This window comes from Oncorhynchus keta, chromosome 32 (assembly GCF_023373465.1).
Source record: "Oncorhynchus keta strain PuntledgeMale-10-30-2019 chromosome 32, Oket_V2, whole genome shotgun sequence".
In the NCBI taxonomy this organism is placed as follows: domain Eukaryota; kingdom Metazoa; phylum Chordata; class Actinopteri; order Salmoniformes; family Salmonidae; genus Oncorhynchus; species Oncorhynchus keta.
In genome coordinates, this window is record NC_068452.1 from 17,344,134 (window position 1) to 17,371,877 (window position 27,744).

Sequence of the window (27,744 nt, forward strand, 5' to 3'; positions counted from 1 at the left end):
ATGAATGTCAGTCAATCTGGAAAATGTCAATAACTTTGAAGTTTCTTCAAGTGCAGTAGCAAAAACCATGAAGCGCTATGATGAAACTGGCTCTCATTAGGACCGCCACAGGAATGGAAGACCCAGAGTTCCCTCTGCTGCAGAGGATAAGTTCATTAGAGTTACCAGCCTCAGAAATTGCAGCCTAAATAAATGCTTCACAGAGTTCAAGTAACAGACACATCTCAACATCAACTGTTCAGAGGAGACTCCGTGAATCAAGCATTCATGGTTGAATTGTTGCAACAAAAAAACACAACTAAAGGACACCAATAAGATGAAGAGACTTGCTTGGGCCAAGACACATGAGCAATGGACATTAGACCGGTGGAAATTTGTCCTTTGGTCTGAGTCCAAATTTGAGATTTTTGGTTCCAACTGCCGTGTCTTTGTGAGACGCAGAGCAGACGAACGAATGATCTCTGCATGTGTGGTTCCTACCATGGAGGAGGAGGTGTGTGGGTGTGCTTTGCTGCTGACACTGACTGATTTATTTTTAATTCAAGGCACACAACTAGCATGGCTACCACAGCCTTCTGCAGTGATACGCCATCCTATATGGTTTGCGCTTAGTGGGTCTATCATTTGTTTTTTTAACAGGACAATGACCCAACACACCTTCAAGCTGTGTAAGGGCTATTTGACCAAGAAGGAGAGTAATGGAGTGCTGCATCAGATGACCTAGCCTCCACAATTACCTGACCTGAGCCCAATTGATATGGTTTGGGATGAGGTAGACCGCAGAGAGAAGGAAAAGCAGCCAAGTGCTTAGCATATGTAGGAACTCCTTCAAGACTGTTGGAAAAGCATTCCAGGTGAAACTGGCTGAGAGAATATAAAGAGAGCAAAGCTGTAATCAAGGCAAAGGATGGCTACTTTGAAGAATCTGAAGTATGTTTTGATTTCTTTACCACTTTTTTTGGTTACTACATGATTCCATATGTGTAGTCCATAGTTTTGATGTCTTCACTATTATTCTACAATGTAGAAAATAGTAAAAATAAAGAAAAACCCTGAAATGAGTTGGTGTGTCCAAACTTTTGACTGGTACCCTATAAATATGTGTATGTATAGCTCAATTGTCATGTTTTATGGGTCTCATGTTCCTGTTTTTTATCAAATGAAGCAAGGCTTGTGATGTTGAGCTCAGTGTTGTGTGCGGGTGCAGTTCAGTGGAATTAGTGACTTGACCAGAGACCAACCACATTTTTGCTCAGTTGGTTGGGATTTCCTGTTTTCTGACAGTTTACTTCTCTTCTCTGTCATGGAAATGCTGATACCAGAAAGTGTCTAGAGAAGATCACACATTGATTGACCTTTTCTACGTGGAGTTATTATTGCCAGATAATTGTAATTTAACTCTCAATTTTGGTTCATCAGAATTTTGTTTTGCTCATCCATCATATTGTAACTTAAAAACAGTTAAATCTGGGGATAAATATTGCAATACTTTACTACCAAGTGTTGGTGAGAATCCTAGCTGACATTGGTGGACATTACAAGGATAAAGATGGTGACAACTCTACTCTTTATAGCATTAGGTGAGTATTACAGTAACACAGTTTTCATAAAGGAAGGTATTTCAAGTGCCTTACATCAACACCAATAGATCATCACAGCTATAGCTGGGTATCCGTTGTCTCTGTGCATTCTGCTTTATACAAGTACTGTATGTTATTGTCTTTCTCTAGCCTTGTTTCAATAGGCTATTTATATATTGGATATATTAATATCTGCAATGCAATTTTAACAGGCTAATTTGGATCTCCATGAATATTGCTCACGAGCGACTTGGTAGACAGTGGCAAATTCAAACTGACCTATAACAAAGGACTTGTTTCCTGTTCTCATGTCTGCGTTCGTCTCACACAACTGCGACGTCAAAGTTAAAAGTTGATGTGCTTTGTGTACATATCCCAGAAAAGTTTAGCAAAATAGGATCTTAAAGCTGTGGAGAGGATAACACCGGTCCATCTACGTGAAAATTACAAGGATTTATCCTCTAGTGATGTCGCAGTTGACATATTATTCAGGTATAGCATCCTCTTTCAAGACACACAAGAAAAAAAGTCATTTTATTTGGAATAGCAAACCAGATAGTTAAACGGACATATTTATATAACAAACATGAGTTTGGAGGGTTTAAACCAGGGTCGGAGTAAATTATAAATGATGGAATTCACTCATAAAGTGGAGTATTTAAGTTGAATTAAATTCAAAATTAAAAAAAAAACTGTTTGGTCTGTTTTGAATTGGAATTAAATTAAAATTCAATATTTGTACATTTCCCAGTTAGTGCACTTAGTGCATTCCTAAAGTATTCATACCCCTTTTCCACATGTTGTTATGTTAGTGTTATTCTAAAATATATTTTTTAAAATCCTCATCAATCTGCACCCAATACCGTGCAAATGTATTAAAAGTAAAACACAGATACCTTATTTACATTAGTATTCAGACCCTTTGCTACGAGACTTGAAATTGAGCTCAGGTGCATCCTGTTTCCATTTCTACAACTTGATTGGAGTCCACCTGTGGTAAATTCAACTGATTGGACATGATTTGGAAAGGCACACACCTGTCTATATAAAGTCCCACAGTTAACAGTGCATGTCAGTGCAAAAATAAAGCCTAGACATGATTGTGTCGAGGCACAGATCTGGGAAAAGGTGCCAACATATTTCTGTAGCATTGAAAGTCCACAAGAACACAGTGGCCTCCATCATTCTTAAATGGAAGAAATTTGGAACCACCAAGACTTTTCCTAGAGCTGGCCACCTAGCGAAAATGAGCAATCGGTGGAGAAGGGCCTTGGTCAGGGAGGTGACCAAGAACCCGATGGTGACTCTGACAGAACTCCAAAGTTCCTCTGTGGAGATGGGAGAACTTTCCAGAAGGACAACCATCTCTGCAGCACTCCACCAATCAGGCCTTTATGGTAAAGTGGCCAGATGGAAACTACTCCTCAGTAAAAGGCACATGAAAGCCCACGTGGAGTTTGCCAAAAGGGATCTAAAGGACTCCCAGACCATGAGAAACAAGATTCTCTGGTCTGATGATGATGGTGTTCTCGCACACCGAGAGCTTCTGGTCAATTGTCATGGGTGGTGGCACCGGGATCCTCATCTCTCCCAAGTGGTCATTCTCTCTTTCTCCCTTACCCATCTGTCTATCGCCTCCTTTGAATTTCATGCTGTCACAGTTACCAGCCCTTTCAAGCTTAACATCCTTATCATTTATCGCCCTCCAGGTCCCCTCAGAGAGTTCATCAATGAGCTTGATGTCTTGATAAGCTCCTTTCCTGAGGACGGCTCACCTCTCACAGTTCTGGGCGACTTTAACCTCCCCACGTCTACCTTTGACTCATTCCTCTCTGCCTCCTTCTTTCCACTCCTCTCCTCTTTGACCTCACCCTCTCACCTTCCCCTACTCACAAGGCAGGCAATACGGACCTCATCTTTACTAGATGCTGTTCTTCCACTAACCTCATTGCAACTCCCCTCCAAGTCTCCGACCACTACCTTGTATCCTTTTCCCTCTCGCTCTCATCCAACACTTCCCACACTGCCCCACTCGGACGGTAGGGCCGTCCCAACCTTAACTCTCTCTCCCCCGCACTCTCTCCTCTTCCATCCTATCATCTCTTCCCCTCTGCTCAAACCTTCTCCAACCTTTCTCCTGATTCTGCCTCCTCAACCCTCCTCTCCTCCCTTTTTGCATCCTTTGACTCTCTATGTCCCCTATCTTCCAGGCCGGCTCGGTCCTCCCCTCCCGCTCCGTGGCTCGATGACTCATTGCGAGCTCACAGAACAGGGCTCCGGGCAGCCGAGCGGAAATGGAGGAAAACTCGCCTCCCTGCGGACCTGGCATCCTTTCACTCCCTCCTCTCTACATTTTCCTCCTCTGTCTCTGCTGCTAAAGCCACTTTCTACCACTCTAAATTCCAAGCATCTGCCTCTAACCCTAGGAAGCTCTTTGCCACCTTCTCCTCCCTCCTGAATCCTTCTCCCCCCTCCTCCCTCTCTGCAGATGACTTCGTCAACCATTTTGAAAAGAAGGTCGACGTCATCCGATCCTCGTTTGCTAAGTCAAACGACACCGCTGGTTCTGCTCACACTGCCCTACCCTGTGCTCTGACCTCTTTCTCCGCTCTCTCTCCAGATGAAATCTCGCGTCTTGTGACGGCCGGCCGCCCAACAACCTGCCCGCTCGACCCTATCCCCTCCTCTCTTCTCCAGACCATTTCCGGAGACTTTCTCCCTTACCTCACCTCGCTCATCAACTCATCCCTGACCGCTGGCTACGTCCCTTCCGTCTTCAAGAGAGCGAGAGTTGCACCCCTTCTGAAAAAACCTACACTCGATCCCTCCGATGTCAACAACTACAGACCAGTATCCCTTCTTTCTTTTCTCTCCAAAACTCTTGAACGTGCCGTCCTTGGCCAGCTCTCCCACTATCTCTCTCAGAATGACCTTCTTGATCCAAATCAGTCAGGTTTCAAGACTAGTCATTCAACTGAGACTGCTCTTCTCTGTATCACGGAGGCGCTCCGCACTGCTAAAGCTAACTCTCTCTCCTCTGCTCTCATCCTTCTAGACCTATCGGCTGCCTTCAATACTGTGAACCATCAGATCCTCCTCTCCACCCTCTCCGAGTTGGGCATCTCCGGCGCGGCCCACGCTTGATTGCGTCCTACCTGACAGGTCGCTCCTACCAGGTGGCGTGGCGAGAATCTGTCTCCTCACCACGCGCTCTCACCACTGGTGTCCCCCAGGGCTCTGTTCTAGGCCCTCTCCTATTCTCGCTATACACCAAGTCACTTGGCTCTGTCATAACCTCACATGGTCTCTCCTATCATTGCTATGCAGACGACACACAATTAATCTTCTCCTTTCCCCCTTCTGATGACCAGGTGGCGAATCGCATCTCTGCATGTCTGGCAGACATATCAGTGTGGATGACGGATCACCACCTCAAGCTGAACCTCGGCAAGACGGAGCTGCTCTTCCTCCCGGAGAAGGACTGCCCGTTTCATGATCTCGCCATCACGGTTGACAACTCCATTGTGTCCTCCTCCCAGAGCGCTAAGAACCTTGGCGTGATCCTGGACAACACCCTGTCGTTCTCAACTAACATCAAGGCGGTGGCCCGTTCCTGTAGGTTCATGCTCTACAACATCCGCAGAGTATGACCCTGCCTCACACAGGAAGCGGCGCAGGTCCTAATCCAGGCACTTGTCATCTCCCGTCTGGATTACTGCAACTCGCTGTTGGCTGGGCTCCCTGCCTGTGCCATTAAACCCCTACAACTCATTCAGAACGCCGCAGCCCGTCTGGTGTTCAACCTTCCCAAGTTCTCTCACGTCACCCCGCTCCTCCGCTCTCTCCACTGGCTTCCAGTTGAAGCTCGCATCCGCTACAAGACCATGGTGCTTGCCTACGGAGCTGTGAGGGGAACGGCACCTCAGTACCTCCAGGCTCTGATCAGGCCCTACACCCAAACAAGGGCACTGCGTTCATCCACCTCTGGCCTGCTCGCCTCCCTACCACTGAGGAAGTACAGATCCCGCTCAGCCCAGTCAAAACTGTTCGCTGCTCTGGCTCCCCAATGGTGGAACACACTCCCTCATGACGCCAGGACAGCGGAGTCAATCACCACCTTCCGGAGACACCTGAAACCCCACCTCTTTAAGGAATACCTAGGATAGGATAAAGTAATCCTTCTCACTCCCCCTTAAAAGATTTAGATGCACTATTGTAAAGTGGCTGTTCCACTGGATGTCATAAGGTGAATGCACCAATTTGTAAGTCGCTCTGGATAAGAGCGTCTGCTAAATGACTTAAATGTAAATGTAAATGTAATGTAAATGAAGATTTAACTCTTTGGCCTGAATGCCAATTGTCATGTCTGAAGGAAACCTGGCACCATCCTTACGGTTAAGCATGGTGGTGGCAGCATCATGCTGTGGGGATGTTTTTCAGCGGCAGTGACTGGGAGACTCGTCAGGATTGAGGAAAAGATGAACTGAGCAAAGAACAGAGAGTTCCTTGATGAAAACCTGCTCCAGAGCGCTCGGGACCTCAGACTGGGGGGTGAAGGCTCACCTTCAAACCGGACAATGACCCTAAACACACAGCCAAGACAACGCAGGAGTGGCTTCAGGGCAAGTCTCTCAATGTCCTTCAGTGGTCCAGCCAGAGCCCGGACTTGAACCCAATCGATCAGCTCTGGAAAGATCTGAAAATAGCTGTGCAGCAACGCTCCCCAACCAATTTGCAAACATTTCTAAAAACCTGTTTTTGCTTTGTATTTTTGGGGTATTGTGTATAGATTGATGAGGGGGGGAAATGATTTCATGTTTTAGGCTGTAATCAAACAAAATGTGGAAAAAGTCAAGAGCACAGTAGGGCTCTATTTTAACAAACCTAACGCAATGGTATCTTTAATCGCAGGCGGTATCGCTATGGGTTCAGGGCTGTGTCACATATTTGTGTCACTTTCATTATCACAATTGTCGTGCGTTTTTTGGCGCCGCGACGAAAGGGCTGGATTCTGATAAATGAACAAGTTGTGGCTGTGCCGAGGCTTGGCCCCTCACCGGCCAATCAGAACGTGCTCCATGCCGAAATGTGTGGTTGCTTCAAGTTGTGCATTTACAGTCTTTTATGAATTGCCTAGGAATCAACTCCATTTCCAATGTTAGTCCGTTATAGTTTGTTAAATGGCTTGCAGAAACGACGTAACAAAATGTAGACTTATCATTGCTAAATATGTTAACTTGAACCCATTTGCAGTCCACATTGTTCTAAGTACTTGCATGGCTTCAATACCATTCACACGGATATAGGGGCTAGGCCTAGTGCACATTACACTATGGCTGAGCATGAACACGCCAAACATTGTCAATAAGCATTATAGTATAGTATTATGAAAGTAATTATTCATAAGTCCTAAAAAGAGAAATAATAATTATAATCAAAACCAAAACAACTTGTTTTAAATAGGCTTTGTCACACTTACAGGCACCATCATTTCTCCCCATGGGCATATAAAATTAAAACAACGCAGACTATGGAGGGTTTTACGCACATCCACATGTTTCACAGTAGCTGGACATAGATCCATTGCAGAACATTGATCTAAAATTGACCCTAGAAATAGTACCGTTGGGAGCTCTGGGTGCGTCAATTACTAATACTCTTAGTAAAAGTATTTATCTTCAACTCGCAGTCTGTGAGTTGCATTTGATTAGATAGATTGAAATTGTATGTAAAACATCACAGCATAGTTGAAAGATATATGGTGCATAGACATCCGAAGAGGGTGGCCAGAAGAGATAGGTGTGTTGGGCTGAGGGAAGCTGAGGTTTGGGATGTGGAATTGGAGACAAGTGGGAGTGAAGTTGCTGGGCCAGGGATAGAATGACGGTCAAAGATTTAAAAAATAATAATAATAATTTTAAGTAAAAATAAAACAAAATGAAAAGTAAGTTTGAATGAAACTGAGGGACAGTGTTTTTACAGTTAATGCCGGTTTACCCGAGGCTGATGGCGTGCAGGTGTTTGTACACATGCAATATACACACACTGTGTGTGTAGTGGTTTAGTCGTGGTTCCTTTGCAGCAATTTGACCACGAAGGCCTGATTCACGCGGTCTCTGAACAGTTGATGTTGAGATGTTTCTGTTACTCGAACTCTGTGAAGCATCTATTTGGGCTGCAATTTCTGAGGTTGGTAACTAATGAACTTATCCTCTGCAGCAGAGGTAACTCTGGGGAATCCTTTCCTGTGGCGGTCCTCATGAGAGCCAGTTTCATCATAGTGCTTGATGATTTTTGCGACGGCACTTGAGAAAGTTCTTGAAGTTTTCTGCGTTGACTGACATTCATGTCTTAAAGTAATGATGGACTATCATTTCTCTTTGCTTATTTGAGCTGTTCTTGACATAATATCGACTTGGTATTTTACCAAATAGGGCTATCTTCTGTATACCACCCCTACCTTGTCACGACACAACTGATTGGCTCAAACGCATTGAAGAAGGAAAGATTTATTTTATTTTATCCACAAATTAAATTTTAACAAGGCATGCCTGTTTTTTGAAATGCATTCCAGGTGACTACCTCATGACATTGGTTGAGAGAATGCCAAGCATGTGCAAAGCTGTCATCAAGACAAAGGGTGGCTAGTTTGAAGAATCTCAAATATAACATCTATTTTGATTTGTCTAACGCTTTTTGATTACTACATGATTCTATATGCGTTATTTCATAGGTTTGATGTCTTCGCTACTATTACACCAAATATTGTATCAAGCCTGCCAAAATGTGCTTTATTATACATTTACAAGTTTGTAAATGTGCACTCTCCTCAGACAATGGTATTTTTTCACTGTAATAGCTATTTTAAATTGGACAGTGCAGTTATATTAACCTGTTGTGACGAGCAATCCCGTATCTGGGAGCGTAATTATAGCCTCAAGCTCATTACCATAACGCACCGTTAACTATTTATGAAAATCGCAAATGAAATGAAATAAATATATTGGCTCACAAGCTTAGCCTTTTGTTAACAACACTGTCATCTCAGATTTTCAAAAAAATGCTTTTCAACCATCGCTACACAAGCATTTGTGTAAGAGTATTGATAGCTAGCATAGCATTAAGCCTAGCATTCAGCAGGCAACATTTTCACAAAAACAAGAAAAGCATTCAAATAAAATCATTTACCTTTGAAGAACTTTGGATGTTTTCAATAAGGAGACTCAGTTAGATAGCAAATGTTCAGTTTTTTCAAAAAGATTATTTGTGTGGGAGAAATCGCTCCGTTTTGTTCATCACGTTTGGCTAAGAAAACCCCCCGAAAATTCAGTCATTACAACGCAAACTTTTTTCCAAATTAACTCCATAATATCGACAGAAACATGGCAAACGTTGTTTAGAATCAATTCTCAAGGTGTTTTTCACATATCTATTCGATGATAAGTCACTCGTGGCAGTTTGGTTTCTCCTCTGTTCAAAATGGAAAAATGTAAAATTTTCCAATGAGATGCCTACAAATACGTCACAATGCTGCAAACACCTTGGGAAAACGACAGAAAGTGTAGGCTCTCTCCTTGCGCATTCACAAGCCATATAAGGAGACATTGGAACACAGCGCCTCAAAAATCTGGCTCACTTCCTGTATGAAATGTCATCTTGGTTTCGCCTGTAGCATTAGTTCTGTGGCACTCACAGCCAATATCTTTGCAGTTTTGGAAACGTCAGTGTTTTCTTTCCAAAGCTGTCAATTATATGCATAGTCGAGCATCTTTTCGTGACAAATTATCTTGATTAAAACGGGAACATTTTTCATCCAAAAATGAAATACTGCCCCCAGAGGTTCAAGAGGTTAACTACACTTTGCGTGGTAGTTTATCTGAATTCAAATCTTCTTTTCAGTAGTTATTTTATCTTTTGACATGTAGCTAACAGTGTAGTTAGCTACTAGAAGCCACCATTTTTTGTTTTATCTCCAGAACAACTGGCGTGAGGCCGATTAACTTTCTTTCTGGCTGTCACACAGATCTCCCTACACTGTTAACATCAAATCAAATGAAAGTTTATTTGTCACGTGCGCCGAATACAACAGTGAAATGCTTACTTACAGGCTCTAACCAATAGTGCGGAGGGAGAAAAAAAGTGTGTGTGTAGGTAAGTAAAGAAATAAAACAACAGTAAAAAGACACTTTGAAAATAAAAGTAGCGAGGCTACATACAGACACCAGTTAGTCAGGCTTATTGAGGTAGTATGTACATGTGGGTATGGTTAAAGTGACTATGGACATATGATGAACAGAGAGTAGCAGTAGCGTAGAAAGAGGGGTTGGCGGGTGGTGGGACACAATGCAGATAGCCCGGTTAGCCAATGTGCGGGAGCACTGGTTGGTCGGGCCAATTGAGGTAGTGTGTACATGAATGTATAGTTAAAGTGACTTTGCAAATAAGATGAACAGAGAGTAGCAGCAGCGTAAAAGAGAGGTTGGGGGGCACACAATGCAAATAGTCCGGGTAACCATTTGGTTACCTGTTCAGGAGTCTTACGGCTTGGGGGTAAAAACTGTTGAGAAGCCTTTTTGTCCTAGACTTGGCACTCCGGTGCTGTTTGCCATGCGGTAATAGAGAGAACAGTCTATGACTGGGGTGGTTGGGGTCTTTGACAATTTTCAGGGCCTTCCTCTGTCACGGCCTGGTGTAGAGGTCCTGGATGGCAGGCAGCTTTGCCCCAGTGATGTACTGGGCCGTACGCACTACCCTCTGAAGTGCCTTGCGGTCGGAGGCCGAGCAATTGCCGTACCAGGCAGTGATGCAACCGGTCAGGATGCTCTCGATGTTGCAGCTGTAGAACCTTTTGAGGATCTCAGGACCCATGCCAAATCTTTTTCGTTTCATGAGGGGGAATAGGCTTTGTCGTGCCCTCTTCACGACTGTCTTGGTGTGTTTGGACCATTCTAGTTTGTTGTTGATGTGGACACCAAGGAATTTGAAGCTCTCAACCTGCTCCTCTACAGCCCTGTCAATGAGAATGGGGACGTGCTCGGTGTTCCTTTTCCTGTAGTCCACAATCATCTATCTTAGTCTTGGTTACGTTGAGGGATAGGTTGTTATTCTGGCACCACCCGGCCAGGTCTCTGACCTCCTCCCTATAGGCTGTCTCATCGTTTTCGGTGATCAGGCCTACCACTGTTGTGTCATCAGCAAACTTAATGATGGTTTTGAAGTCGTGCCTGGCCATGCAGTCGTGGGTGAACAGGGAGTACAGGAGGGGACTGAGCACGCACCCCTGGGGAGCTCCAGTGTTGAGAATCAGCGTGGCAGATGTGTTGCTACCTACCCTCAGCCAGTGACTGATGTGGTGTCTTCCTCAATGTCATTTGAAGAATCCCGGAACATGTTCCAGTCTGTGATAGCAAAACAGTCCGGTAGTTTAGCATTTGCTTCAACTGACAATTTTTTATAGACCAAGTCACTGGTGCTTTCTGCTTGAATTTTTTGCTTGTAAGCAGGAATCAGAAGGATAGAGTTGTGGTCGGATTTACCAAATGGAAGGCGAGGGAGAGCTCTGTACGCATCTCTGTGTGTGGAATACAGGTGATCTAGATTTTTTTTCCCTCTGGTTGCACATTTAACATGTTGATAGAGATTGGTAGAACTGATTTAAGTGTCCCTGCATTAAAGTCTCCGGCCACTAGGAGCACCGCCTCTGTGTGAGTGGTTTCCTGTTTGCTTATTTCCTTATACAGCTGTCTGAGTGCAGTCTTAGTGCCGGCATCTACCTGTGGAGGTAAATAAACAGCCACGAAAAGTATAGCTGAGAACTCTCTAGGCAAGTAGTGTGGCCTGCAATTTATCATAATATACTCTACTTCAGGTGAGCAAAATCTAGACACTTCCTTAGATTTCGTGCACCAGCTGCTGTTTACAAATATGCACAGACCCCCCCCCCCTTTCTAGACTCTAGAGTTATGTGTTCTTCCAGTCCCTTTTATATCAGGAAATAACGTAAGTCTACATCAAGTGGGGAAACTTTTTCATAAAATAAAGTGTTGAGAGTCATTCATAGATTTTTGCAGAAAGCAGGATTATATGATTTTAGAAGAGGGCTATAATGTGAGAAATATATATATATTTTTAAATGAAGCTTAATCTGAATACTAAGCAGCTGGCAAATGTTAACCACAATTGTTAACTATGGTACATGACACATACATCTCTCACAGGGCAGTTTCACAAAGGAAATCCTTGAGCTCAATATAGACATAACCATCCGGCTTTACAAATGGTTTAAATACCACAACAGCATATGCAAATTATGTTCGCTTGCTGGGATTACATTTAAAGTTGTTTTATAAATGTATCAATAACTATCTACATATAGCTTACTAACATATCTAAATGTAACAATAACATTTATTAAATGGTGATCAAACGTATATTTAAAAAAATGTATGATTTTTTTTGTACTGGACATATAGTAAGGTGTTATCCATTTAGAAATGGCAACTTCAGTAAATATTTGTTTAAATTGTAATGTTTTGGTAGTCTGTGTTTATTGATATTTATTATGGATCCCCATTAGCTGCTGCCAAGGATACTCTTCCAGCAGAATTAAGGTAGTTCTACATTTTTTTAAACATTACAAAACATTCATAACAGATTTCACTGTGTTTCTCTCCAACAGCTCATCGAATGGTGTTATCTTCATTGGCAGGTAAGTGTTCATTTACATGTGAACACAAGTCTCAAAAAGGTTTTAAAATGCTGTTTAAATGCTGTTAAAGTCCATAAAAGGTTAAGCAACACATTTGTAACAACTTTTAATAGAACAACTTTGACAATACTGACGGTGTTAAATTGCTTATTTGATTATGAATCATTATTCATTATTTTTCCCGATCATCTCTTTTCCTCTTTGTGAGCTGGTGAAGAGATCAGGCTGGTCGATGGCACTAATCGCTGCTCGGGGACAGTAGAGATTCTTTACAAGGGCCAGTGGGGACGAGTGTGTGGCCAGAAGTGGGACGTAAACGATGCCAATGTGGTGTGTGGCCAGCTGGGCTGTGGGAGAGCTGTGAGTGCCAAAGGTAGTGCCCACATAGGTCAGGGTAGTGGTGGCAGGCCTACTTGGCTGGATGATGTTGGGTGTAAAGGCACTGAGAGCTCCCTCACAGAATGCTCACATGGAGGATTGAAACACCATGACTGTTTACAGGCTCAAGATGCCAGACTTGTCTGCTCAGGTAAGAAAAGTCCCTCTGTTGCTATTGTGGTTGCTAAAAGTCGAAATACCTTGATTTTAGTTGTGTCAACTTGGCATCGATTTAGTTGATAAAAATGATACTGAAATGCATTTAATTGTCAAATGTTCTTTCATGCCTAGTTAAACCTAATATCAGACTGGTCAATGGGAGTGACCTCTGCTCTGGGAGGGTGGAGGTCTATCAAACTGGTCACTGGCGGACCGTGTGTGACGACGTGTGGGACTTGAATGATGCTGCTGTGGTTTGCAGACAGCTTGGCTGTGGGAGAGCTGATAGTGCCCTAGAGGGGGCCTACTTTGGTCAGGGAAGTGGGCCCATCTGGCAGGATGATGTTGACTGCTCTGGCACAGAGTGCTCCATCACACAGTGCCCACACACAGGAGGAGGAACACATAACTGTAATCATGGTAACGACGCAGGTGTTATTTGTTCAGGTAAGGGAGTCTCTTTGCCTTGTCTATACATTTGGTTTGAATGCTTTGAATTGTGCAGAAAGGTCTCGTCATAGAGAAAATCCTAAAAAAGCATATTACTGCAGTATTGTAGCCTGCTCTGCCACCTAGTGGAGAGTTGACCGTTGCACAAAGAAACTTAACCCAGGCCTGACTTGGTGCTATATGACCAGATGGGGAAACCTAGAACAGAGCATGTGGCTTATATAGTATGAAGACCAGATAGGTTGTGATTATTGTTTCCTCACTAAACTACATCTCTTTGTCCAACAGGGGTTGTCTTGCAGAAGCCTTCACTCTCCACAGACCCGTCCTACTCTGCCTTCATGCATGGAGAGGAGGTCCAACTCACCTGCACTCTTCCATCCCGTATCCTCTGTAATGCTGTGGAGTTCATCTTCTATCTGAATGGAGACTCCGTCATGACCGTGACCGTTGGATCCTCACAGCCCAGGGCTACTTTAACAAAGTTTAAGACGGACGCTTCACACCAGGGCAGTTACAGCTGTCTCTACAGAACCCACTCCAACGGCAAAGCCATCAGCTCCCCTTACAGCAACGTTACTAAAGGTGAGGTGGTAGTTGGGAAACAAGTGTTGCTTAATCTACAGTGAGCTCAAAAAATATTGGGACAGTGACAAATATTTTGTTTTGGCTCTGTACTCCAGCACTTTAGATTTGAAATGATACAATGACTGAGGTCAAAGTGCAGACTGTCAGCTTTAATTTGAGGGTATGTTCATTCTAAACGGGCGAACCGTTTAGAAGTGACAGCACTTTTTGTATCTAGTCCCCCCATTTTAGGGGACCAAAAGTATTGAGACAAATTCACTCATACAGTATGTGTAATAAAGTAATCAAACGTTTAGTATTTGGTCCCATATTCCGAGCATGCAATGATCACATCACGTTTGTGACTCGACGCACTTGGATGCATTTGCTGTTTGTTTTGGTAGTGTTTCAGATTATTTTGTGGGCTATGGAATTTGTGCATCTAACTTTCTCACTCATCATTGTTCACGAATATATTCAGGACTATCCGTAATCACGGTAAAACATTCATGTAGAAGTTTTTAGAAACATATTATATACACTGCTCAAAACAATAAAGGGTCACTAAAATAACACATCCTAGATCTGAATGAATGAAATATTCTTAATAAATACTTTTTTCTTTAGATAGTTGAATGTGCTCGACAACAAAATCACACAAAAATGATCAATGGAAATTAAATTTATCAACCCATGGAGGTCTGGATTTGGAGTCACACTCAAAATTAAAGTGGAAAACCACACTACAGGTTGATACAACTTTGATGTAATGTCCTTAAAACAAGTCAAAATGAGGCTCAGTAGTGTGTGTGGCCTCCACGTGCCTGTATGACCTCCCTACAATGCCTGGGCATGCTCCTGATGAGGTGACAGATGGTCTCCTGAGGGATCTCCTCCCAGACCTGGACTAAAGCATCCGCCAACTCCTGGACAGTCTGTGGTGCAACGTGGCGTTGGTGGATGGAGCGAGACATGATGTCCCAGATGTGCTCAATTGGATTCAGGTCTGGGGAACAGGCGGGCCAGTCCATAGCATCAATGCCTTCCTCTTGCAGGAACTGCTGACACACTCCAGGCACATGAGGTCTAGCATTGTCTTGCATTAGGAGGAACCCAGGGCCAACCAAACGTCCTGTAAGCACAACCCCCACCTGTGGACGTCGGGCCCTCATACCACCCACATGGAGTCTGTTTCTGACCGTTTGAGCAGACACATGCACATTTGTGGCCTGCTGGAGGTCATTTTGCAGGGCTCTGGCAGTGCTCCTCCTGCTCCTCCTTGCACAAAGGCGGAGGTAGCGGTCCTGCTGCTGGGTTGTCTCCTGATGTACTGGCCTGTCTCCTGGTAGCGCTTCCATGCTCTGGACACTACGCTGACAGACACAGCAAACTTTCTTGCCACAGCTCGCATTGATGTTCCATCCTGGATGAGCTGCACTACCTGAGCCACTTGTGTGGGTTGTAGACTCCGTCTCATGCTACCACGAGAGTGAAAGCACCGCCAACATTCAAAAGTGACCAAAACATAAACCAGGAAGCATAGGAACTGAGAAGTGGTCTGTGGTACCACCTGCAGAACCACTCCTTTATTGGGGGTGTCTTGCTAATTGCCTATAATTTCCACCAGTTGTCTATTCCATTTGCACAACAGCATGTGAAATGTATTGTCAATCAGTGTTGCTTCCTAGGTGGACAGTTTGATTTCACAGAAGTGTGATTGACTTGGAGTTCCATTGTGTTCCCTTTATTTTTTTGAGCAGCATATTTTTTATTTACAGTAAAAGTACATCGAAAATGACACAATACATTATTTACCATTCATTTCTATTGGGCACAAAATAAATCTGAAACACAACCAAAACAAACAGCAAATGCATCCAACAAATGTGTACAGTCAGAAGCTTGATGTAGTCATTGCGTGCTATGAATATGGGACCAAAAATACTAAACGTTTGACTATTTTAAACATATATATTACCAGTCAAAAGTTTGGACACACCTACTCATTCAAGGTTTTCTTTATTTTTCCTATTATCTACATTGCAGTATAATAGTAAAGATATCAGAACTATGAAATAGCACATAGGGAATCATGTAGTAACCAAAACAGTGTTCAACAAATCAAAATATATTTTATATTTGAGATGCTTTGCACAATCTTGGCATTCCCTCAACCAGCTTCATGAGGTAGTCACTTGGAATGCATTTCAATTAATATGTTTACCCTGTTAATTTGTGAAATGTGTTTCAGCCAATCAGTTGTGCTGTGACAAGGTAGGATTGGTATACAGAAGATAGCCTATTTGGTAAACCAAAGTCCATATTATGGCAAGAATAGCTCAAATAAGCAATAAGAAATTACATTTCAAGAACTTTGAAAGTTTCTTCAAGTGCAGTTGCAAAAACCATCAAGTTCTATGATGAAACTGGCTCTCACGAGGACCACCACAGGACATCAAGTCCCAGAGTTACCTCTGCTGTAGAAGACACGTTCATTAGAGTTAACTGCACCTCAGATTGCAGCCCAAATAAATTCTTCAAAGAGTTCAAGTAACAGACACATCTCAACATCAATTGTTCAGAGGAGAATGCGTGAATTAGGCCTTCATGGTCAAATTGCTGCAAAGAAAACACTACTAAAGGACATCAATAAGAAGAAGAGACTTGCTTGGGCCATGAAACATGAGCAATGGACATTAGACCAGGGGAAATCTGTCCGTTGGTCTGATGAATCCAAATTTGAGATTTTTGGTTCCAACCGCCATGTCGTTGTGAGACGCAGAGTCGGTGAACGGAAGATCTCTGCACGTGTGGTTCCCACCGTGAAGCATGAAGGAGGATGTGTAACTGTGTGGGGGTGCTTTGCTGGTGACACTGTTGGTGATTTATTTAGAATTCAAGGCACACTTGTCCAGCATGGCTACCACAGCATTCTGCAGCGATACGCAATCCCAACTGGTTTGCGCTTAGTGGGACTATCATTTGTTTTTCAACAGGACAATGACCCAACACACCTCCAGGCTATTTGAACAAGAACGAGAGTGATGGAGTGCTGCATCAGATGGCCTGGCCTCCACAATCACCTGACCTCAACCCAATTGAGATGGTTTGGGATGAGTTGGACCGCAGAGTGAAGGAAAAGCATCCAACAAGTGCTCAGCATATGTGGGAACTCCTTTAAGACTGTTGGAAAAGCATTCCAGGTGAAGCTGGTTGAGAGAATGCCAAGAGTGTGCAAAGCTGACATCAAGTCAAAGGATGGCAACTTTGAAGAATCTCAAATATATTTTGATTTGTTTAAAACTTTTGGTTACTACATGATTTCTTATATGTTTGTTTTATAGTTTTGATGTCTTCACTATCATTCTTCAATGTAGAAAATAGGGAAAATAAAGAAAAACCCTTGAATGGTACTGTACGTGAATTTGTCCCAATACTTTTGGTCCCCTAAAATGGGACTATGTACAAAAAGTACTGTAATTTCTAAACGGTTCACCCGATACGGATGAAAATACCCTCAAATTAAAGCGGACCGTCTGCACTTTAACCTCATATTCATTGTGTCACACACATATTTCTCAGTTACAAGGTGTGAATATGGAATCACATTACAGTCATATTGCTGTTTACTTTCTTCCAAGTGGTCCTGCTACAGCCCAACATCTCTCTTAGTCCTCCAAATGGAGGGATGTTTTGGGAACCTCATGGGCCAGAGGTGACCAGGGGCCACAGCTTCTCCATCATCTGCTCCATTCAGCCACAGTATCCCAGAGGCCTCTTCTATCTGCACTTCTCTGGTTCCAACAGAACAGAGACTATGCCAGCAGTCAACCACTCTGCCTGCTTCCACTTCCCTGTTGCAGAGTATACAGACCAGGGGAAATACAGCTGCAGCTATGGAGTCAACATCTCCACGCGGTCATTCAGGTCGGCTAATAGTGAACTAGCTGTCACCATTAGAGGTAAAATAACTCGTGCTTTACATTTTTTTAATTTAAAATAGCATTTACGTGAGAGAAAAATCACAGTATTGTAAAATGATTCATAATCCTTCATATCACTTTTTTGGGGGGTTTTATATCCTATGAATTGGCCATCTACAAGTCTTGATCTGTAGGTCTAAACCTTGAAATACCTACCTTTTCCTCAGCCTCTATGGTCCCCATCATTGCCTCTGGAGGGACTGGTGGCCTCGCACTCCTGTTTCTGCTTCTGCTTATCTTCTGTCTAGTCAACAGGAGGACCAGGAGGAGCAGCAAGCCATCTACAGAGACTGACCAGAGAGAATGTAAGTGATATCATCACACTGTAAACTCAAATTTGTCCCAAAGACTTTTGCTGATATCATTTTGTTTGTAAGGCTTTTTTATTCCCTTGAGTTTGTTCTTGCGAATATTCATGAGCAAACGTTTAATGCAACAGGTACTGACAACAGACACAGAGGAGAGGACAACGAAGAGGGGGAGAACTATGTGACTTTTGAAAACGTCTGTTACGAGAGAGGTCTGGAGAGAGGGAAGAGGGAAAAGAAGAATGAGGAGGAGAAAGGGCACAGCTGTGGGAAATCAGAGGATGTCTATGACAACGGGGAGGGAAACACTCAAAGAAAGGGTGTTTGTGGGGGGTCTCATGAAAAAATGAACAGTGACGATGATGAAGAAGATTACGTTAATGTCTCCGCTCAGGACAACGCTGTAACACAGGCATGCGCGTCAGCTGGGTACAGCTCAAGATAAAAATTAAATAAAAGTAGGCTGCAAAAAAAAAATGGCTAAAATCATTCCAATCCTGCATTAAAATGCAACAGCTGTTCAGCGTATCGATTGGCTAGCTTTGGGAACATGCAGACATTTGCCTGGCGAGAAGCTGCCAGCCTGTGTACGTTTCTCTCAGCATTGAGCAGAGACAGAACCTGACAGTTTGCTTGGGGTCAGCTATCTAGGCTATTTTGATGTTGTCATTTGAACTTGGCCTTGTAAGCCTCGCAGCCAGCTCTTTTATACACCGGCTACTCATACATTGATGTTGACATGGGCGGCGCATCCAGTCGGCTAGGGGAAGATAAGCTTACCCTAAAGCAAATTGAATGACATTTGCCAAAATTAGCTATCTTTTAAAAAATGTATTTGACCTTTATTTAACGAGGTCAATTAGTGAGAACAAATTCTTATTTGCAATGACGACCTAATAATGACTTGTGTCTTGTACAGAAATGAACAACATCATTACAAATACTACACCAGAGAATATGATTTGACCACAGAGGATCCTTAGCTTCTTTTAAAAATGAGCTGTTGATTGTTTTAACACTTTTCTCACTTACCAGCAAACGGGTGTGGTCATTCTAAAGTATGGTCCCTGGAGCTACGATCAAACCGGTTTGATTAGAACGCTTATTTAGAACGTCCAGTTTCGACTGACGCAACAGTCAGCATTTGAGGGAGCCACACTGTTTTTTTTCACAGATTTTTCTTTTCAAAAGCACAGTCCTTACAAAGTTCAAATGTCCTGAATGTGACAAGTTTTTAATTTTTTTATTTCACCTTTATTTAACCAGGTAGGCTAGTTGAGAACAAGTTCTCATTTGCAAATGGACCTTGCCAAGATAAAGCATAGCAGTGTGAACAGACAACACAGAGTTACACATGGAGTAAATAAGTAACAAGTCAATAACACAGTAGAAAAAAAGAGACTCTATATACATTGTGTGCAAAAGGCATGAGGAGGTAGGCGAATAATTACAATTTTGCAGATTAACACTGGAGTGATAAATTATCAGATGGTCATGTATAGGTAGAGATATTGGTGTGCAAAAGAGCAGAAAAGTAAATAAATAAAAACAGTATGGGGAAGATGTAGGTAAAATTGGGTGGGCTATTTACCGATAGACTATGTACAGCTGCAGCGATCGGTTAGCTGTTCAGATAGCAGATGTTAGAAGTTGGTGAGGGAGATAAAAGTCTCCAACTTCAGCGATTTTTGCAATTCGTTCCAGTCACAGGCAGCAGAGAACTGGAACGAAAGGCGGCCAAATGAGGCGCTGGCTTTAGGGATGATCAGTGAGATACACCTGCTGGAGCGCGTGCTACGGGAAAATCGATTTTGTCCCCCCACACCCAACACGATCACGACAGGCAGGTTGAAATATCAAAACAAACTCTGAATCATTATATTAATTTGGGGAAAGGTCAAAAGCATTAAACATTTTTGGCAATTTGGCTAGCATGCAGTTGCTATTTAGATAGCTAGCTTGCTGTTGCTAGCTAATTTGTCCTTGGATATACACATTGTTATTTTTCCTGAAATGCACAAGGTCCTCTACTCTAACAATTAATCCACGCATGAACCGAATCGTTTCTAGTCATCTCTCCACTTTCCAGGCTTTTTCTTCTTTGGACTTTATATGGCAATTGGCAACTAACTTTCATAAGGTGCATTACCACAACCGACCTCCGTTAATCTTTCAATCACCCACGTGTGTATAACCAATGAGGAGATGGCACGTGGCATATGCTTCTAAAAGCCAATGAGGAGATGGGAGAGGCAGGACTTGCAGCGCGTTCTGCACCACAAATAGGAACAACTACTATTTTAGTGCCTGGCAACGCAGACGCTCATTGCCGCGTGCGAGCAGTGTGGGTACAATGACTGAATAACATGTATGTATACATTTACATTCATCTGCATGTAACTGAGGAAATATTGACCCAACAAAGCGGTCATATTTAGATAACTCTCGGGTGACAAAAACCACAATATGCATTACCTAATAGCAAATACTATTTATAATTCATCACATCACGGGTCAGCTCAACACTGATCGAAATAATTTAGTAAAACTCTTTCTAGAAATGGAAAGCAATCCGATGATGGGTAGTTTGTGCGCACCGCCACATTTTTTTTCACATCAACCAAAGATAAGAGGAAACAAGATGTTTAGTCTGTTTGCTGTACACATGTTGACAGGGGTGTGTCGTCTACGATCATTCACATCCCTTCATTCGCTTCCAGGAGTTTACCTGAAAGATGAGTGAACCATTCCTTCAGCTCATTATAACATCTTTGGTCTGTCAGACCAGAATGAATTGTATAATATCAACAAGCATGGCGCCGCAAATAGCTTAGCATTAGCTCATTATAATCAGTACAACCTTTAAAAGTATTCTACACACATCATAGGTGTCCATTACAATCTATGCAATAATCGGAATGCATTATTTGTCAGCAGAACTTGAAAACATGAATAAAACTGTAAATACATTATGCCACATACATACATACATACATACATACATACATACATACATACATACATACATACATACATACTGTATGCTACAGTGGAAACGAAAAAACATGATATACAGAAAATAAGGCACTTACTTTGATAGGAACGTACACATGTCCAAAGTTATGATTTATAAGGAAAACAATAAGGAAGGCCATGCGAGTGTCAGCCAGAAAAGGTGCCAATTTGTGCAAAACTGCACACATCTATCTGCATACTTGATCTGCGGAAACTTGTGAAGTGTGTGGGATCCTCGAAATGTAAAGCCTCAAACATAAATTGCCCGCAACGCTGAAAGGAGCTACTTCTATGCAAATGAATGAGGAGGCAGAACATACCTCAAATCAAACTGTTGTTAGAAAATATTTTGAAATTTACAAGTTGAAACATAGCCTATAGATAATTAACAGGTAGCGCGTGTTAACTGTCCTATTGCGTAACAATCACATTTTGAAACAGCGAGTGCATTCTGACATCACATGCATAAAACCATTCATGTTGGGTCAAGTATTTTGGCAGTATGCAATTTGGCCGGGGATGCGGCAAATAGCCTACCAAATAGCTGATTGTTGAGTTGCAGCAGTCAGTGAAAATAAGTTTAATTGGTCTAGGCCTACATCAATACTTCAAAATACAATCATAGGAAAAAACATAGTTTAGAAAGCAAATGGCTATTGCTGAAAAGAGAAGACAAAGAAAATACTCTGATATGTCTCCAGTTATCAACATTCTCAACTCCCAATTGAGCAAACAGTATCTTATTGGCCCCAGAGGAGAGCACAGGGATGCAAACTGGCGAGGGCCCAAAAAGGTGACACTTTTTTGTTGTTGCACAAACATGCAAAGAATCCCTGCTTGGGGGAAATGCAGGTTTTAACTAATTAAACAACAAGGAATATGATCTACACGATCAGTCTGTGTGTAAAATAAAAAGTAGTTCATGTGAACCTAACTCTAAAAAAGAAACCAATCCAATGTTACAGTTGAAGTCGGAGGTTTACATACACCTTAGCAAAATACATTTAAACTCCGTTTTTCACAATTCTTGACATGTAATCCTAGTAAAAATTCCCTGTCTTAGGTCAGTTAGGATCAACACTTTATTTTAAGAATGTGAAATGTCAGACTAATAGTAGAGAGAATTATGTATTTCAGCTTTTATTTCTCTCATCACATTCCCAGTGGGTCAGAAGTTTACTTACACTCAATTAGTATTTGGTAGCATTGCCTTTTGAATTGTTTAACTTGGGTCAAACGTTTTGGGTAGCCTTCCACAAGCTTCCCACAATAAGTTCGATTAATTTTGGCCCATTCCTCCTGACAGAGCTGGTGTAACTGACTCAGGTTGGTAGGCCTCCTTGCTCTAACAGGCTTTTTCAGTTCTGCCCACAAATGTTCTATAGGATTGAGGTCAGGGCTTTGTGATGGCCACTCCAATACCTTGGCTTTTTTTGTCCTTAGCCATTTTGCAACAACTTTGGAAGTATGCTTGGAGTCATTGTCCATTTGGAAGACCCATTTGCGACCAAGCTTTAACTTCCTGACTGATGTCTTGAGATGATCGTTCAATATAGCCACATAATTTTCCTACCTCATGATGCCATCTATTTTGTGAAGTGCACCAGTCCCTCCTGCAGCAAAGCACCCCCACAACATGATGCTGCCACCCCCGTGTTTACCGGTTGGGATGGTGTTCTTCGGCTTGCAAGCCTCCCGCTTTTTCCTCCAAACGTAATGATGGTCATTATGGCCAAACAGTTCTATGGAGGACGTTTCTCCAAAAAATACGATCTTTGTCCCCATGTGCAGTTGCAAACCGTAATCTGGCTTTTCTATGGCTGTTTTGTAGCAGTGGCTTCTTCCTTGCTCAGCGGCCTTTCAGGTTATGTCGATATGACTTGTTTTACTGTGGATATAGATACTTTTGTACCTGTTTCCTCCAGCATCTTCACAAGGTCCTTTACTGTTGTTCTGGGATTGATTTGCACTTTTCGCACCAAAGTAAGTTCATATCTAGGAGACAAAATGCATCTCCTTCCTGAGCGGTATGATGGCTATGTGGTCTCATGGTGTTTATACTTGCGTACTATTGTTTGTACAGATGAACTTGGTTCCTTCAGGCATTTGGAAATTGCTCCCAAGGATGAACCAGACTTGTGGAGGCCTACAATTGTTTTATGAGGTCTTGGATGATTTCTTTTCATTTTTCCATGATGTCAAGCAATGAGGCACTGAGTTTGAAGGTTGGCCTTGAAAACTACAATTGACTCAAATGATGTCAATTAGCCTATCAGAAGCTTCTAAAGCCATGACATCATTTTTTGGAATTTTCCAAGCTGTTTAAAGGCACAGTGAATTTAGTATATGTAAACTTCTGACCCACTGGAATTGTGATACAGTGGATTATAAGTCAAATAAGCTGTCTGAACAATTGTTGGAAAATTACTTCTGTCATGCACAAAGTAGATGTCCTAACCGACTTGCCAAAACTATAGTTTGTTAACTATAGTTTGTGGTTGAACAACGAGTTTTAATGACTCCAACCCAAGTGTATGTACATTTCCGACTTCAACTGTAAATATTGCACTTGGGAAAAAACATGTTAAAGTGGAAATAGAATGAAACAAACAGGCATTCTATTTTTGCTCTATTTTTGGGGCCAATATTGACATTGATCAAGTGCACAAGGCTACATGTGTGCAAAAAATAATGTTCACTGAGTAAAAAATGTATAGAATCCCCCCTCACTCACACACACACACACACACACACACACACACACACACACACACACACCTGTTACTGTCAAGTTCAACACAACAAAAACAATATCTTTGGGCTACACTGCACATTATTACCAGTGGCGGAACTACAGTTGTATACATGGGGTGGCCAAGGCTACTTCAGTGGGTCCATAGACCATGACAGAAAATGAGTGTGTAACCCTAACCTGGCATCTAAGGAGCATGAATGAATCCTATGATTGCTGATTAGAGGAAGAAGTGATAATTCACTGAACCCCGGAGTTCTTCAATGTGGCAGATAGTAAGGTCCAAAAGGGTTACTTCACTAGAATTCAATGTGACAGATAGTGAGGTCCAAAAGGGTTACTTCACTAGAATTCAATGTGACAGATAGTAAGGTCCAAAAGGGTTACTTCACTAGAATTCAATGTGACAGATAGTAAGGTCCAAAAGGGTTACTTCACTAGAATTCAATGTGACAGATAGTAAGGTCCAAAAGGGTTACTTCACTATAATTCTTTAACATACTATGAATAGTCAGTGTTTCCAAATTGCAGCTCAACTTCTCTCTCTCTTTCTTACACACACACACACACACACACACACACACACACACACACACACACACACACACACACACACACACACACACACACACACACACACACACACACACACTGTACTCACATACTGGAGAGACTTTGGTCACTCTGTTTTCATAATCTGTGTCTAGAAGTGTTGAACATCCAAAATATTTTCAGTAAATAAAGCTCAAGCACCAAGGAGGTAAGATAGCATTTGTGTGTTACAGAAATTGCATAGCTTATTTACTGAAAAGTACATTTACAATAAAACACACTGCAATTTGACATCCAAGCAGAAATGGACTTGAAAATTAAAAAATGTTTGGTGCAGATCAATATTACAAACTTACAGTGTCATATTTATGCTCATATATATTATGTTAACTAATAGCAAATAAAAGCTTTGGAATTGGCCTAATCAAGACCAAATTAAATCTGTGTGACATGATACCCTTTGGATTTATCATTTTGGAATGTCAGTGTACTAGCTAGTACACGGGGCAGATTTCAAATCAAATCAAATCACATGTATTTGTCACATACACATGGTTAGCAGATGTTAATGCGAGTGTAGCGAAATGCTTGTGCTTCTAGTTCCGACAATGCAGTAATAACCAACAAGTAATCTAACTAACAATTCCTAAACTACTGTCTTAAACACAGTGTAAGGGGATAAAGAATATGTACATAAGGATATATGAATGAGTGATGGTACAGAGCAGCATAGGCAAGATACAGTAGATGGTATCGAGTACAGTATATACATATAAGATGAGTATGTAAACAAAGTGGCATAGTTAAAGTGGCTAGTGATACATGTATTACATAAGGATGCAGTCGATGATATAGAGTACAGTATATACGTATGCATATGAGATGAATAATGTAGGGTAAGTAACATTATATAAGGTAGCATTGTTTAAAGTGGCTAGTGATATATTTACATCATTCCCTTCAATTCCCATTATTAAAGTGGCTGGAGTTGAGTCAGTGTCAGTGTGTTGGCAGCGGCCACTCAATGTTAGTGGTGGCGGTTTAACAGTCTGATGGCCTTGAGATAGAAGCTGTTTTTCAGTCTCTCGGTCCCAGCTTTGATGCACCTGTACTGACCTCGCCTTCTGGATGATAGCGGGGTGAACAGGCAGTGGCTCGGGTGGTTGATGTCCTTGATGTCCTTGATGATCATGACCGGAGGGACCACCTGAGGGCCAAATTATCCTAGGTAGAGTTAAATAGCATTAAATCTGTGGTTCTGGTGAGAACTGACTAAATGTTTCACAAAGTCATCCATGTTGAGGGAGCGTGCCCTTCTTGACTCAGCAATGAGAATTCCGAGGTGACTTAACCTGTCATCAACCATTGTTGTCCTAAGGTGGGTTTTAATCCATTTTAAACCTGAGAAACTTCTCTGGCAAAATAAGCACTGCTGACTGGTGTAACAACAGAAATCTTACAAAGTCGAAATAGCTCATGGAAGACCTCTTTATAAGGTTCTAGAAACACAACAAAGTCAAGGAGAGTAGATGGTCTGTCCCTTCCACTTTTCTCTCTCCTATCAAGAAGCCGCTTGGTTTGATGAATCTCATGTTTGCAAAGGCAAACAGAGGCTCCCCATTCAATAATGTTGTACTCTTTGGGTTGGGAGACTGGACCCCTTGCATCATCTTGCAATTCTTCTTTGAAAAACGCCTCTGCAGCTCCGAGACTGTCAAGCACCTGATAAAAGATAGCTCTTTGGAAGCTCTCACCATCACTTGGGTCACGATTTTTCTGTCCTACAGTGCTCATCATCAATGAGTCGTGAAATCTTGAGCTTGTTTTAGGTTGTCTCTTATACACTGTTTGTACACTTATTTTGCAGTGCTCTGCCATCTCTCCGACCTCTTTCCATAATTCTCCAAAGTAATCCTCACTTCTGTAGTCCTTGAATGTATCTGGAAGGGCACCTACTAGATCCACAGCCCTTGAGGGGTCTGAATACTTTCAGAATGCATTGTGTATAGGTAAGAGTCTAGCCTCATTTTCACATATTATACATTTCACATTTTGTCCGAAAGTTGTTTTCATTGCAATTTAAAGCGTTCTGTTTGCTAGCTAGCGAACATTAGCTTGCTGGCTCGCTAGCAAACATCACATGTATGATTTGGGTAGTAATAGTATTAGTATCTCAGAAATCTATTTGCATTGCTAGTTATAGGATCATTTGAGCTAACTAGTTAACATTGAACCGAGTTGGTTAGCTTTAGCTACCTGCAGATTCATACTACAGCATTTCATGCATGGTGGCTAGCTATGACAATCTGTTTGTATTGCTAGTAGTATGGGTTGAAATTATGGTGAATTGTTTTGCTAGATAGCTACATGTCTAAACAAAAGACTCCACTTCGCCAGATCATTACATGACCCATCAAGTTAGCCAGGTGTGTCTGGGGTGATTATGTCCATCTAATGTATTTCATGAATATGTGTCCATGTCTAGTGCTGGTGAGTATTTCTCTCTGTAATAAAGCCCTTTGTGGGGAAACTCATTCTGATTGACTGGGACTTCCCAGCGTGTGGGCCTGATTTCCAAGTGGCTGGGCCCATGTCCTCCCTGACCCACCCATAGATTAGATCCTAATGAATTAATTTCAATTAACTCATTTCCTTCTATGAACTGAAACTCGGTTAAATCTTTGAAATTGCTGCATGTTGTGTTCATATTTTTGTTCAGTATAGATGTGGCTGAGGGGTGGTTATAGCATTTCTTTCACACGGCCAATCAGTTTAGACAAGTGTGTCTGGGTAAGCGTAATTTAATAATTATAAAATAGTTGTACCAAATTTTCATCTGGACACTTTCTTTTTTTGATATTGCCACTATGCAAATATGCCAGTAACCATTTCACTGTACAGTTTACACTTTACGTATCCTGTTCATGTGACAAATAAACTTAGATTTTATTTGATATAGAGTGTGTTTACCAGAGACGGTAATGTGTAGAACAACATGACCTGCATCAAAGTCAGATTAGGATATAGGCCAAGGACTAGATAAAGTGTGTTTTTATCTAGTCGAGTTTTTCCTTATTATAGGCTGCTCATTTCAGCTCTTTTAGTCTTGAACTCTTTGGTTGTTTACTACACTACCTTACTCACTCTGTTTAGCACATGGCCTCACATGTGAATCCGTAATGTGATGAGTGGGGCTAATAGGTGTAGACGGGGACGGACTGGGAGTAAAAAACGGCCCCTGTATACTCCCCCACGGCTGCCCTGCTAATGCACGCACGCACACACACGACCA

The 27,744-nt window shown here is 42.1% G+C and overlaps 1 protein-coding gene across 3 annotated transcripts; it reads left to right on the plus strand.

Annotated features, from left to right (window-relative positions):
• Window positions 1–1,310: 1,310 nt before the first annotated feature.
• Window positions 1,311–27,206, plus strand: LOC118365759 (uncharacterized). Of its 3 annotated transcripts, none has more exons than XR_008088501.1 (9): window positions 1,311–1,580; window positions 12,259–12,288; window positions 12,497–12,817; window positions 12,958–13,272; window positions 13,564–13,860; window positions 17,484–17,804; window positions 17,993–18,130; window positions 18,265–24,180; window positions 24,227–27,206. XR_008088501.1 is itself a non-coding variant. In XM_052490714.1 (8 exons), exons 1-8 carry the CDS (start codon window positions 1,550–1,552, stop codon window positions 18,576–18,578), a joined length of 1,767 nt encoding a protein of 588 aa, XP_052346674.1. In that variant the 5' UTR covers window positions 1,311–1,549; the 3' UTR covers window positions 18,579–27,206. The 3 variants fall into 3 exon arrangements, 1 of the variants encoding a protein (XP_052346674.1); XR_008088502.1 differs by having other exon boundaries at window positions 24,273–27,206; XM_052490714.1 differs by having other exon boundaries at window positions 18,265–27,206.
• The last annotated feature ends 538 nt before the right edge of the window (window positions 27,207–27,744 follow it).